Genomic DNA, 13,828 nt, shown 5'->3' on the forward strand with positions numbered 1-13,828 from the left:
CGCCCTTCACTGAAGTTCCCATTTGCTCCCTTGTCTTACGCAACCTATTTACCTCCTTCCAGAACATCTTTTTATTCTCCCTAAAATTTACTGATAGTCTCTCACCCCAACTCTCATTTGCCCTTTTTTTCACCTAATGATAGTAATAATAATAATCATAGTAATAATAATCATAATGATAATAATAATAATAACAATAATAATAATACTAATGATAATAATAATAATAATAATAATAATAATAATAATAATAATAATAATAATAATAATAAAAATAATAATAATAATAACAACAACAATAATAATAATAATAATAATAATAATAATAATAATAATAATAATAATAATAATAATAATAATAATAATAATAACAATAATAATAATAATAATGATAATAATAATGATGATAATAATAATGATAATAATAATAATAATAATGATAATAACAATGATGGTGATAACGAAAATGATAATGATAATGTTAATGCTAATAATAGAAATAACAATAATAGTAATAGTACTAATGCTGATGATAATAATAATAATAATAACATTAATGATAATAATAGTATCATAAAATGATAATAATAAGTATAATGATGATAATGACAGCAGTTATAGTAATGATAGTAATGATAATAGAAATGATGATGTTAATGATAATGATAATAATGATAATAATAATAATAATAATAATAATAATAATAATAATAATAATAATAATAATAATAATAATAATAATAGTAATAATAATAATAATAATAATAATAATATTAATGATAATAATAATAATAATAATAATGATAATAATATTAATAATAATAATAATAATAATAATAATGATAATAATAATAATAATAATAATAATAATAATAATAATAATAATAATAATAATAATAGTAATAATAATGATAATAGTAATAATAATAATAATAATAATAATAATAATAATAATAATAATAATAATAATAATAATAATGATAATAATAATGATAATAATAACAATAATAGTAATAATAATAATAATGATATTAATGATAATAATGATAATGATAATAATAATGATAATAATGATAATAATGATATAATAATAATGATAATAATGATAATAATAATAATAATGATAATAATAATAATAATAATAATAATAATGATAATGATAATAATAATAATAATAATAATAATAATAATAATAATAATAATAATAATAATAATAATAATAATAGTAATAATAATGTTAATGATAGTATAATCATAGTTAAAATAATGGTGTTATTTGTGAGTGTTTCTCTCATTCAAGTAACTATTGACGTCACCAGTTATCATTAGGTCAAAGGTTAGTGGTATTGAGGATTTAGTGATGATGGCTTTAGCATTGAATATGAGAGTATACGAGAGTATAGTGATGATAGCCTTTGTAGTATAATTGAGGGTATAGCGACGATGAATTCAGTAAACATAAAATGATGCAATCTGCATGCAGTAATAGCGCTTAGTTTTCTGAAGAAAAAAGGTCAGTTTCTTACAGTTGGGGCGTGTCGTGGAAGACAACTAAAGAGGTTTGGGGAGTGGGGTTTGGAAACCCACCTCTCCTTATATTTTCCATTTCTAAAAGTCAAAACAGGGGAACGAGATAAGAGAGAAGTAGTCATACTCCTCGAAGACTAAGGCTACGGTGTCTCTATGTATGCAGATGTAATCAAGAGGAGAAGAAGGGAGAGATAGGTAGTACGTTTAGGGGTAGGGATCTGGATGTCTTGGCTCTGAGGGCAATAGAGCTTAAAGGGAAAAGAAAAGAATGGTTTGGAAATGTCTTGAAAGTAAGATCAGAGGTTAGTGTAAGCAATTGTGGGAATGCGTGGAAAAGTGTAAGGACGTAAGAAGTTTTGATAAAGTAGTTTTGATACAAGAGATCGTGTAATGAGTGATTTGAATGCGAAAATGAACAATGTTACAATTCAGGAAATGACAGGAGGACATAGGGTGACTAGTGCTGTGAACAAAAGTGGTAAATAACTTGTCGAAATGTGCTAAAAAAGGAAAGGTGAATGAGAATACCTAGCTCAAAATGAGAAAAATAGAAAAGTGTACTTGAGGTTGTCGAAAAGATGTGGCATTACCAGATTATGCATGGGGGCATATATATAAACTATATATATATATACATATATATATATATATATATATATATATATATATATATATATATATAACATACAAAGCTCCAACAGCCAGGATCGAACCTGGGACCCCTTATGCAAGAGGCAGGCATTTAACCGCTAGGCTAAGGGACTGTATAATAGGAAACAACTATTCGAAATACCATTGTGAGACGAAGGGTATTCGAGTACTTAGTATTTCGAATAGTTGTTTCCTATTATACAGTCCCTTAGCCTAGCGGTTAGCATGCCTGCCTCTTGCATAAGGGGTCCCAGCTTCGATCCTGGCTGTTGGAGCTTTGTATGTTCTATGAAGGTGCGCGTTCATATACACTTTATTCGTATTCATATAACTCCTCGTTGTACAGTCAGGTTCGGTAAAACGCTATCAGCTGGCTATGTGTTCTGTTCGGAAACAACCGATAGACCCCGTTGCTCACCATAGTGAGACGAAGGGTATTCGAGTACTTAGTATTTCGAATAGTTGTTTCCTATTATACAGTCCCTTAGCCTAGCGGTTAGCATGCCTGCCACTTGCATAAGGGGTCCCAGGTTCGATCCTGGCTGTTGGAGCTTTGTATGTTCTATGAAGGTGCGCGTTCATATACACTTTATTCGTATATATATATATATATATATATATATATATATATTTTCTTTTTTTTTTTTTTTTTGCTTTGTCGCTGTCTCCCGCGTTTGCGAGGTAGCTCAAGGAAACAGACGAAAGAAATGGCCCAACCCACCCCCATACACATGTATATACATACGTCCACACACGAAAATATACATACCTACACAGCTTTCCATGGTTTACCCCAGACGCTTCACATGCCCTGATTCAATCCACTGACAGCACGTCAACCCCGGTATACCACATCGGTCCAATTCACTCTATTCCTTGCCCTCCTTTCACCCTCCTGCATGTTCAGGTCCCGATCACACAAAATCTTTTTCACTCCATCTTTCCACCTCCAATTTGGTCTCCCACTTCTCCTCGTTCCCTCCACCTCCGACACATATATCCTCTTGGTCAATCTTTCCTCACTCATTCTCTCCATGTGCCCAAACCATTTCAAAACACCCTCTTCTGCTCTCTCAACCACGCTCTTTTTATTTCCACGCATCTCTCTTACCCTTACATTACTTACTCGATCAAACCACCTCACACCATACATTGTCCTCAAACATCTCATTTCCAGCACATCCACCCTCCTGCGCACAACTCTATCCATAGCCAACGCCTCGCAACCATACAACATTGTTGGAACCACTATTCCTTCAAACATACCCATTTTTGCTTTCCGAGATAATGTTCTCGACTTCCACACATTCTTCAAGGCTCCGAGGATTTTCGCCCCCTCCCCCACCCTATGATTCACTTCCGCTTCCATGGTTCCATCCGCTGCCAGATCCACTCCCACATATCTAAAATACTTTACTTCCTGCAGTTTTTCTCCATTCAAACTTACCTCCCAATTGACTTGACCCTTAACCGTACTGTACCTAATTACCTTGCTCTTATTCACATTTACTCTTAACTTTCTTCTTTCACACACTTTACCAAACTCAGTCACCAGCTTCTGCAGTTTCTCACGTGAATCAGCCACCAGCGCTGTATCATCAGCGAACAACAACTGACTCTCTTCCCAAGCTCTCTCATCCCCAACAGACTTCATACTTGCCCCTCTTTCCAAAACTCTTGCATTCACCTCCCTAACAACCCCATCCATAAACAAATTAAACAACCATGGAGACATCACACACCCCTACCGCAAACCTACATTCACTGAGAACCAATCACTTTCCTCTCTTCCTACACGTACACATGCCTTACATCCTCGATAAAAACTTTTCACTGCTTCTAACAACTTGCCTCCCACACCATATATTCTTAATACCTTCCACAGAGCATCTCTATCAACTCTATCATATGCCTTCTCCAGATCCATGAATGCTACATACAAATCCATTTGCTTTTCTAAGTATTTCTTACATACATTCTTCAAAGCAAACACCTGATCCACACATCCTCTACCACTTCTGAAACCACACTGCTCTTCCCCAATCTGATGCTCTGTACATGCCTTCACCCTCTCAATCAATACCCTCCCATATAATTTACCAGGAATACTCAACAAACTTATACCTCTGTAATTTGAGCACTCACTCTTATCCCCTTTGCCTTTGTACAATGGCACTTTGCACGCATCCCGCCAATCCTCAGGCACCTCACCATGAGTCATACATACATCAAATAACCTTACCAACCTAATACAGTCACCCCCTTTTTTAATAAATTCCACTGCAATACCATCCAAACCTGCTGCCTTGCCGGCTTTCATCTTCCGCAAAGCTTTTACTACCTCTTCTCTCTTTACCAAATCATTTTCCCTAACCCTCTCACTTTGCACACCACCTCGACCAAAACACCCTATATCTGCCACTCTATCATCAAACACATTCAACAAATCTTCAAAATACTCACCCCATCTCCTTCTCACATCACCACTACTTGTTATCACCTCCCCATTTGCGCCCTTCACTGAAGTTCCCATTTGCTCCCTTGTCTTACGCACTTTATTTACCTCCTTCCAGAACATCTTTTTATTCTCCCTAAAATTTAATGATACTCTCTCACCCCAACTCTCATTTGCCCTCTTTTTCACCTCTTGCACCTTTCTCTTGATCTCCTGTCTCTTTCTTTTTTCATCTCCCACTCAATTGCATTTTTTCCCTGCAAAAATCGTCCAAATGCCTCTCTCTTCTCTTTCACTAATAATCTTACTTCTTCATCCCACCACTCACTACCCTTTCTAATCAACCCACCTCCCACTCTTCTCATGCCGCAAGCATCTTTTGCGCAATCCATCACTGATTCCCTAAATACATCCCATTCCTCCCCCACTCCCCCTACTTCCATTGTTCTCACCTTTTTCCATTCTCTACTCAGTCTCTCCTGGTACTTCCTCACACAAGTCTCCTTCCCAAGCTCACTTACTCTCACCACCCTCTTCACCCCAACATTCACTCTTCTTGTCTGGAAACCTATACAAATCTTCACCTTAGCCTCCACAAGATAATGATCAGACATCCCTCCAGTTGCACCTCTCAGCACATTAACATCCAAAAGTCTCTCTTTCGCACGCCTGTCAATTAACACGTAATCCAATAACGCTCTCTGGCCATCTCTTCTACTTACATACGTATATTTATGTATATCTCGCTTTTTAAACCAGGTGTTCCCAATCACCAGTCCTTTTTCAGCACATAAATCTTTGAATGCAAAGGTGAGTAATGTGGCAGTTGAGGGAATAATTGATATACATGGGGTGTTCAGTGTTGTAAATGGAAATGGTGAAGAGCTTGTATATATATATATATATATATATATATATATATATATATATATATATATATATATATATATATATATATATATATATATATATATATATATATATATATATATATATATATATATATATCTATATATATATATATATATATATATATATATATATATATATATATATATATATATATATATATATATATATATCCTCCTCGAAGGCTCAGACTGGGGTGTCTATATGTGTGTGGATGTAACCAGGATGAGAAAAAGGGAGAGATAGGTAGTATGTTTGAGGAAAGTAACCTGGATATTCTAGCTCTGAGTCAAACGAAGCTCAAGAGTAAAGGGGAATAGTGGTTGAGGAATGTCTTGAAAGTTAAATCAGGGGTTGCTGAGAGGACAAGAGCAAGAGAAGGAGTAGCACTACTCCTGAAATAGGAGTGGTGGTAGTATGTGATAGATTTTAAGAAAGGTATCTCTAGATTGATATGGGTAAAACTGAAAGTGGATAGAGAGAGATGAGTGATTATTGGTGCGTATGCTCCTAGGCAAAAGAAGAGAGATCATGAAAGGCATGTGTTTTGGGAGCAGCTGAGTGAGTGTGTAGTAATTATGATGCACTAGACTGGGTTATATTAATGGGTGATTTGAATGCAAAGGTGAGTAATGTAGCAGTTGAGGAAATGATTGGTGTACATGGGGTGTTCAGTGTTGTAAATGGAAATGGTGAAGAGCTTGTAGATTTGTGTGCTAAAAAAGTACTGGTGATTGAGAATACCTGGATTATTAAGAGAGATATACATAAGTATACGTTTGTAAGTGGGAGTGATAGCCAGAGAGCGTTATTGGATTCCGTGTTAATTGACATGCGCCTGAAAGAGAGACTTTTTCATGTTAATGTGCTGAGAGGCGCAACTGGAGGGATGTCTGATCATTATCTTGTGAAGGCGAAGGTGAAGATTAGTAGAGGTATTCAGAAAAAAAAGGGAATGTTGGGGTGAAGAGAGTGATTAGAGTAAGTTAGCTTGGGAAGGAGAAATGTGTGAAGAAATACCAGGAGAGTCTGAGTACAGAATGGAAAAATGTGAGGGCAAAGCACGTAAGGGGAGTGGGGGAGGAATGGGATGTATTTAGGGAACCAGTGATGGCTTACGCAAAAAAAGCTTTTGGCATGAGAAGCGTGGGAGGTGGGCAGATTAGAAAGGATTGTGATTTGTGGGATGAAGAAGTATGATTATTAGCGAAAGAGAAGAGAGAAGCATTTGGATGATTTTTGCAGGGAAATAGTGCAAATGACAGGGAGGTGTATAAAAGAAAGAGGCAGGAGGTCGAGAGAAAGGTGCAACAGGTGAAAAAGATGGCAAATGAGAGTTGGGGTGATTGAGTATCATCAAATTTTAGGAAGAATGAAAATATGTTTTGGAAGGAGGTAAATAAAGGGCATAGGACAAGAGAACAAATGGGAACATCTCTGAAGGGGACTAATGGACTAATTGGGAGGTAATAAGAAGTAGTGGTGATGTAAGTAGGAGATGGAGTGAGTATTCTGAAGGTTTGTTGAATGTGTTAGATGATAGAGTGGCAGATATAGGGTGTCTTGGTCGAGGTAGTGTGCGAAGTGAGAAGGTTAGGTAGAATGATTTGGTAAACAGAGAAGAGGTAATGAAAGCTTTGAGGAAGATGAAAGCCGGCATGGCTGCGGGTTTGGATGGGATTGCAGTGGAATCTATTAAAAAAAAAAAGGGTGTCTGTTGTTAAGTGGTTGGTAAGTGCCTGAGGATTGGCGGAATGGATGCATAGTGCCATTGTGCAAAGGCAAAGGGGATACAGGTAAATGTTCATATTACAGAGGTGTAAGTTTGTTGAGTATTCTAGGAAAATTATATGGAGGGGTATTGATTAAGAGGGTGAAGGCATGTACAGAGCATCAGATTGGGGAAGAGAAGTGTGGTTTCAGAAGTGGTAGAGAATGTGTGGATGAGGTGTTTGCTGTGAAGAATGTATGTAAGAAATACTTAGAAAAGCAAATGGATTTGTATGTAGAGAATCTCTGTGGAAGGTATTAAGAGTATATGGTGTGGGAGGCAATTTGCTAAAAGCATTGAAAAGTTTTTATCGAGGATGTAAGGCATGTGTTCTAGTAGGAAGAGAGGAAAGTGATTGGTTCCCAGTGAATGCCGATTTCCTGCAGAGGTGCGTCATGTCTCCATGATTGTTTAGTTTGTTTATTGATGGGGTTGTTAGGAAGGTGAATGCAAGATTTTTGGAGAGAGGGGCAAGTATGCAGTCTGTTGTGGAAGTGAGTCAGCTGTTGATCGCTAGTAATACAGCGCTGATGGCTGATTCTGGTGAGAAAATGCAGAAGCTGGTGATTGAGTTTTGTAAAGTGTGTGAAAGAAGAAAGCTGAGAGTGAATGTGAATAAGAGCAAGCTTATTACGTAGAGTAGGGTTGAGGGACAAGTCAGTTGGGATGTAAGTCTGAATGGAGAAAAACTGGAGGAAGTGAAGTGTTTTAGATATCTGGGAGAGGATTTGTCAGCGGATGGAACTATGGAAGCGGAAGTGAGTCACAGGGTGGGGGAGGAGGCGAAAGTTCTGGAAGCGTTGAAAAATGTGTGGAAGGCGAGAACATTATCTTGGAAAGCAAAAATGGGTATGTTTGAAGGAACAGCGGCTCCAACAATGTTATATTGTTGCGAGGCGTGGGCTATAGATAGGGCTGTGCGAAAGAGGGTAGATGTGTTGGAAATAAGATGTTTGAGAACAATATGTGGTTTAACTTGGTTTGCTCGAGTAAGTAATGAAAGGGTAAGAGATATGTGTGGTAATAAAAAGAGTGTAGTTGGGAGAGCAGAAGAAGGTATGTTGAAATGTTTTGGTCAGATGGAGAAATTGAGTGAGGAAAGATTGACAAAGAGGATATATGTGTCAGGGGTGGAGGGGAACGAGGAGAAGTGAGAGACCAAATTGGAGGTGGAAAGATGAAGTGAAAAAGATTTTGATCGATCGGGGCCTGAACATGCAGGAGGGTGAAAGGCGTACAAGGAATAGAGTGAATTGGAACCATGTGGTATATCGGGGTCGACGTGGTGTCAATGGGTTGAATCAGGGCATGTGAAGCGTCTTGGGTAAACCATGGAAAGTTCTTCAAAGCAAACACCTGATCCACACAACCTCTACCACTTCTGAAATCACACTGCTCTTCCTCAATCTGATGCTCGGTACATGCCTTCACCCTCTCAATCAATACTCTCCTATATAATTTCCCAGGAATACTCAACGAACTTATACCTCTGTAATTTGAGCACTCACTTTTATCCCCTTTACCTTTGTACAATGGCACTATGCAAGCATTCCACCAATCCTCAGGCACCTCACCATGAGTAATACATACATTAAATAACCTTACCAACCAGCCAACAATACAGTCACCCCCTTTTTCCATAAATTCCACTGCAATACCATCCAAACCCGCTGCCTTGCCGGCTTTCATCTTCCGCAAAGCATTTACTACCTCTTGTCTGTTTACCAAATCATTTTCCCTAACCCTCTCACTTTGCACACCACCTCGACCAAAACATCCTTTATCTGCCACTCTATCATCTAACATATTCAACAAACCTTCAAAATACTCATTCCATCTTCTCACATCACCACTACTTCTTATCACCTCCCCATTAGCCCCCTTCACTGAAGTTCCCATTTGTTCCCTTGTCTTACGCACTTTATTTACCTCCTTCCAAAACATCTTTTCATTCTCCCTAAAATTTAATGATACTCTCTCACCCCAACTCTCACTTGCCCTCTTTTTCACCTCTTGCACTTTTCTCTTGACCTCCTGCCTCTTTCTTTTATACATCTCCCACTCATTTGCATTATTTCCCTGCAAAAATCATCCAAATGCCTCTCTCTTCCCTTTCACTAATAATCTTACCTCTTCATCCCACCACTCACTACCCTTTCTAGTCTGCCCACCTCCCACGCTTCTCATGCCAGAAGCATCTTTTGCGCAAGCCATCACTGCTTCCCTAAATACATCCCATTCCTTCCCCACTCCCCTTACGTCCTTTGTTTTCACCTTTTTCCACTCTTTACTCAGTCTCTCCTGGTACTTCCTCACACAAGTTTCCTTCCCAAGCTCACTTACTCTCACCACTCTTTTCTTCCCAACATTCTCTCTTCTTTTCTGAAAACCTTTACAAATCTTCACCTTCGCCTCAAGATAATGATCAGACATCCCTCCAGTTGCACCATCAGCACATTAACATCCAAAAGTCTCTCTTTCGCGCGCCTGTCAATTAACACGTAATCCAATAACGCTCTCTGGCCATCTCTCCTACTTACATATGTATACTCATGTATATCTCTGTTTTTAAACCAGGTATCCACAATCACCAGTCCTTTTTCAGCACATAAATCTACAAGCTCTTCATCATTTCAATTTATAACACTGAACACCCCATGTACACCAATTATTCCCCCAACTGCCACATTACATACCTTTGCATTTAAATCACCCATCACTATAATCCAGTCTCGTGCATCAAAACTACTAACACACTCAGCTGCTCCCAAAACACTTGCCTCTCGTGATCTTCCTTCTCATGCCCAGGTGCATATGCACCAATAATCACCCATCTCACTCCATCAACTTTCAGTTTTACCCTTATAAATCTAGCGTTTACTTTCTTACACTCTATCACATACTCCCACCACTCCTGTTTCAGGAGTAGTGCTACTCCTTCCCTTGCTCTTGTCCTCTCACTAACCCCTGACTTTATTCCCAAGACATTCGTTTCACTCAGAGCTAAAACATCCAGGTTCCTTTCCTCAAACATACTACCTATCTCTCCTTTATTCTCATCTTGGTTACATCCACACACATGTAGACACCCCAATCTGAGCCTTCGCGGAGGATGAGCATTCCTCGCGTGACTTCTTCTCTTGTTTCCCCTTTTAGAAAGTTAAAATACAAGGAGGGGAGGGTTTCTAGCCCCCCGCTACCGTCCCCTTTAGTCGCCTTCTACGACACCTGAGGAATGCTTGGGAAGTATTCTTTCTCCCCTATCCCCTATCCCCAGGGATATATATATATATATATATATATATATATATATATATATATATATATATATATATATATATATACATATATATATATATATATATATATATATATATATATATATATATATATATATATATATGTATATATATATATATATATATATATATATATATATATATATATATATATATATATATATATATATTTTTTTTTTTTTTTTCTTTATTTCTTTTATTTTGCTTTGTCGCTGTCTCCCACATTTGCGAGGTAGCGCAAGGAAACAGAAGAAAGAAATGGCCCAAGCCACCCCCATACACATGTATATACACACACGTCCACACACGGAAACATACACACCCATACATCTCAATGTACACATATATATACACACACAGACACATACATATATACCCATGCACACAATTCACACTGCCTGCCTTTATTCATTCCCATCGCCACCTCGCCACACATGGAATACCATCCCCCTCCCCCCTCATGTGTGCGAGGTAGCGCTAGGAAAAGATAACAAAGGCCCCATTCGTTCACACTCAGTCTCCAGCTGTCATGCAATAATGCCCGAAACCACAGCTCCCTTTCCACATCCAGGCCCCACACAACTTTCCATGGTTTACCCCAGATGCTTCACATGCCCTGATTCAATCCACTGACAGCACGTCAACCCCGGTATACCTCATCGATCCAATTCACTCTATTCCTTGCCCGCCTTTCACCCTCCTGCATGTTCAGGCCCCGATCACTCAAAATCTTTTTCACTCCATCTTTCCACCTCCAATTAGGTCTCCCACTTCTCGTTCCCTCCACCTCCGCCACATACATCCTTTTGGTCAATCTTTCCTCACTCATTCTCTCCATGTGCCCAAACCATTTCAAAACACCCTCTTCTGCTCTCTCAACCACGCTCTTTTTATTTCCACACATCTCTCTTACCCTTACATTACTTACTCGATCAAACCACCTCACACCACACATTGTCCTCAAACATCTCATTTCCAGCACATCCACCCTCCTGCGCACAACTCTATCCATAGCCCACGCCTCGCAACCATACAACCATATATATATATATATATATATATATATATATATATATATATATATATATATATATATATATATATATATATATATATAGTTATGTGTGTATGTGTGTGTGTGTATGTTTGTATGTGTGTGTGTGTGTGTGTGTGTGTGTGTGTGTGTGTGTGTGTGTGTATGTGTGTGTACTCACGTTTTCCAAAGTCCATGTCAAGGTACATGTCGAGCTTCCTGCAGAAGGTGTACTTCTCTCCGCCCACCAGGTCGCCACACTCCATCAAAAGATCCTTGGCTTTGGGTGATGACAGGTCCTTGCAGGTCTCGTTGGTGTGGCTGTTGCAGACGTAGCATTTGATCGCCGACCCTGCAAGATGATATTGTTCTTAATGATGGACCATTGTGTAGCCTGCTGTGGGGTGGAGGTTAATGGTACGATAAGGAGGGAGTGAGGAGAAAGAAAGTCTTCGAAGTGAGATCATTCTAAAGTGGCAAGCTGGCACAGAAGAGTAAAAACCACAGGAGGAAGGAGATGGAACTGTAAGTGCAAGGAGATGAAGCCGTTGAATAAGGGATGGGTCATAGGGCTGGAGAGGACTCCAGACGACAAGGAGGAAAGATCATTACGGTGTCGAGAACAGAATGAAAAGGAGTGAGGATGGTGCAGTCAGTGGTAACGTGAAGCATGAGTCAGACATAAGTTGTCGTATGAAGACAAAAACGTAACAGATCAAACTTTTAAGCCATATATCATCATGATGTGCAGCACCACTGGCAACAACAGGAGCGGAAGTGCTGACTGAAGGGATACAGACAAGACCGCATCGATAAGGGCAAATAGTCTTTCTAGTGGCACCTTCCCATGGTTGACACATACAACACCCCGCTGACAGTACCACAGAAACCAGCCTCACTCCATTGGGTCAGGACTCCTACACCCGTGAAGGCCAGGCTGATACCCGCCATCCGATGCCACTGGCAAATGTTCTCCCTGCAATTGCTCTCATACAGAACATGATGATTTGGCGTTTAATTAATGCATAACTTTATACCAACAAGTCATATATTTTTCAACATAAACTCTAGGTACAGGTCGAACGAAATTGCACAGTGCTTGATGTTCTCCCTGCAATTACTCTCATATAGAAATTAATAATGATTTGGTATTTGGTATATGGTAAATGCATTATTTGGTATTGACAAATCATTCATTTTTCATCAAAAACTCTAGATGCTGGACGGTTCAATATTGCACAGTACTTGATGATGATAAAGATGATACTATCAGAGTTCGCAAGGTATTGGCGAAAGGTGAATAACCTTGAATATGATGCTAATATTAAAATTGCCATAATTATGTACACGGACTGTATGGCGTCTCGTATACATCATCACGCACCAACTTTGATTGCGCATAGACTATGACAAAAATGAAACCTTGAAAATTATCCTTGGCTTTCCCAAGACAATTCAAAATATGCGGAAAATAACGTAGAAATGCAGGTAATTAGGCTTTTGATAAGATTGTAATAATAGTTTAGTGATCCAGGTAATGCTGTGTCCAAAGACGTTTTAAAGCACAGACGCCACGATGCAAATGCACCTGATTTATTCCAAAACACAAGCAAACAGCCACTCACATGACACTTTCACAGTACACCAGCTGTACAAAAGTAACAAACCAATACTACTTCCCACTACCCTGGCAGATAACTCCCTTTGATCCTACAAAACTTACAAACCACACGTGGCTAAAATACAGTGCTCTTGAAGTTTGAAAATGATTATAATACATAATGTATGTCTAACTTCGGCTCCTTCAACTCTGACAACAGGATGGGTGAAAGTATTAACGTTGTAACTTAGCTTTTTGGTAACAAGAGAAAATTTTTTGAATAAACAGTGTGTACGTCTACTGGCACATCGCTCATGAGCTAACAAAAACTACATATGCCTTAGGATCATTTCTAATTCTGTGACCTCAGAACTTGCCTCGAATATCATGCGATCCAAATATATCGTGTTTGCCTATAAAGCTAAATACAGATAGGCTGAAAATATTGGTAAAGGGATTCAAATCAAACTGTTACGGATTCTTCCTTCAGGTAGGTAAGCCTGAACATGATACAGAGATGATTAATTCATTATCTCTGTATCATTGAAGACGTAAATTATCACGAAAGCGCTCGCATCTT

At 38.3% G+C, this 13,828-nt stretch overlaps 1 protein-coding gene across 1 annotated transcript in view; it reads right to left on the bottom strand.

The window, feature by feature from the left end:
* The window catches only part of LOC139755181 (UPAR/Ly6 domain-containing protein CG9338-like), a 271,921-nt gene that overhangs the window by 21,855 nt on the left and 236,238 nt on the right, over nt 1-13,828 (bottom strand). The window contains exon 3 of the mRNA XM_071673352.1: nt 11,830-12,000. Coding sequence (XP_071529453.1) covers nt 11,830-12,000 — 171 coding nt within the window. The remainder of the gene's footprint in view (nt 1-11,829; nt 12,001-13,828) is intronic.

The sequence above is a fragment of the Panulirus ornatus genome, chromosome 18 (assembly GCF_036320965.1).
Source record: "Panulirus ornatus isolate Po-2019 chromosome 18, ASM3632096v1, whole genome shotgun sequence".
In the NCBI taxonomy this organism is placed as follows: Eukaryota; Metazoa; Arthropoda; class Malacostraca; order Decapoda; family Palinuridae; genus Panulirus; species Panulirus ornatus.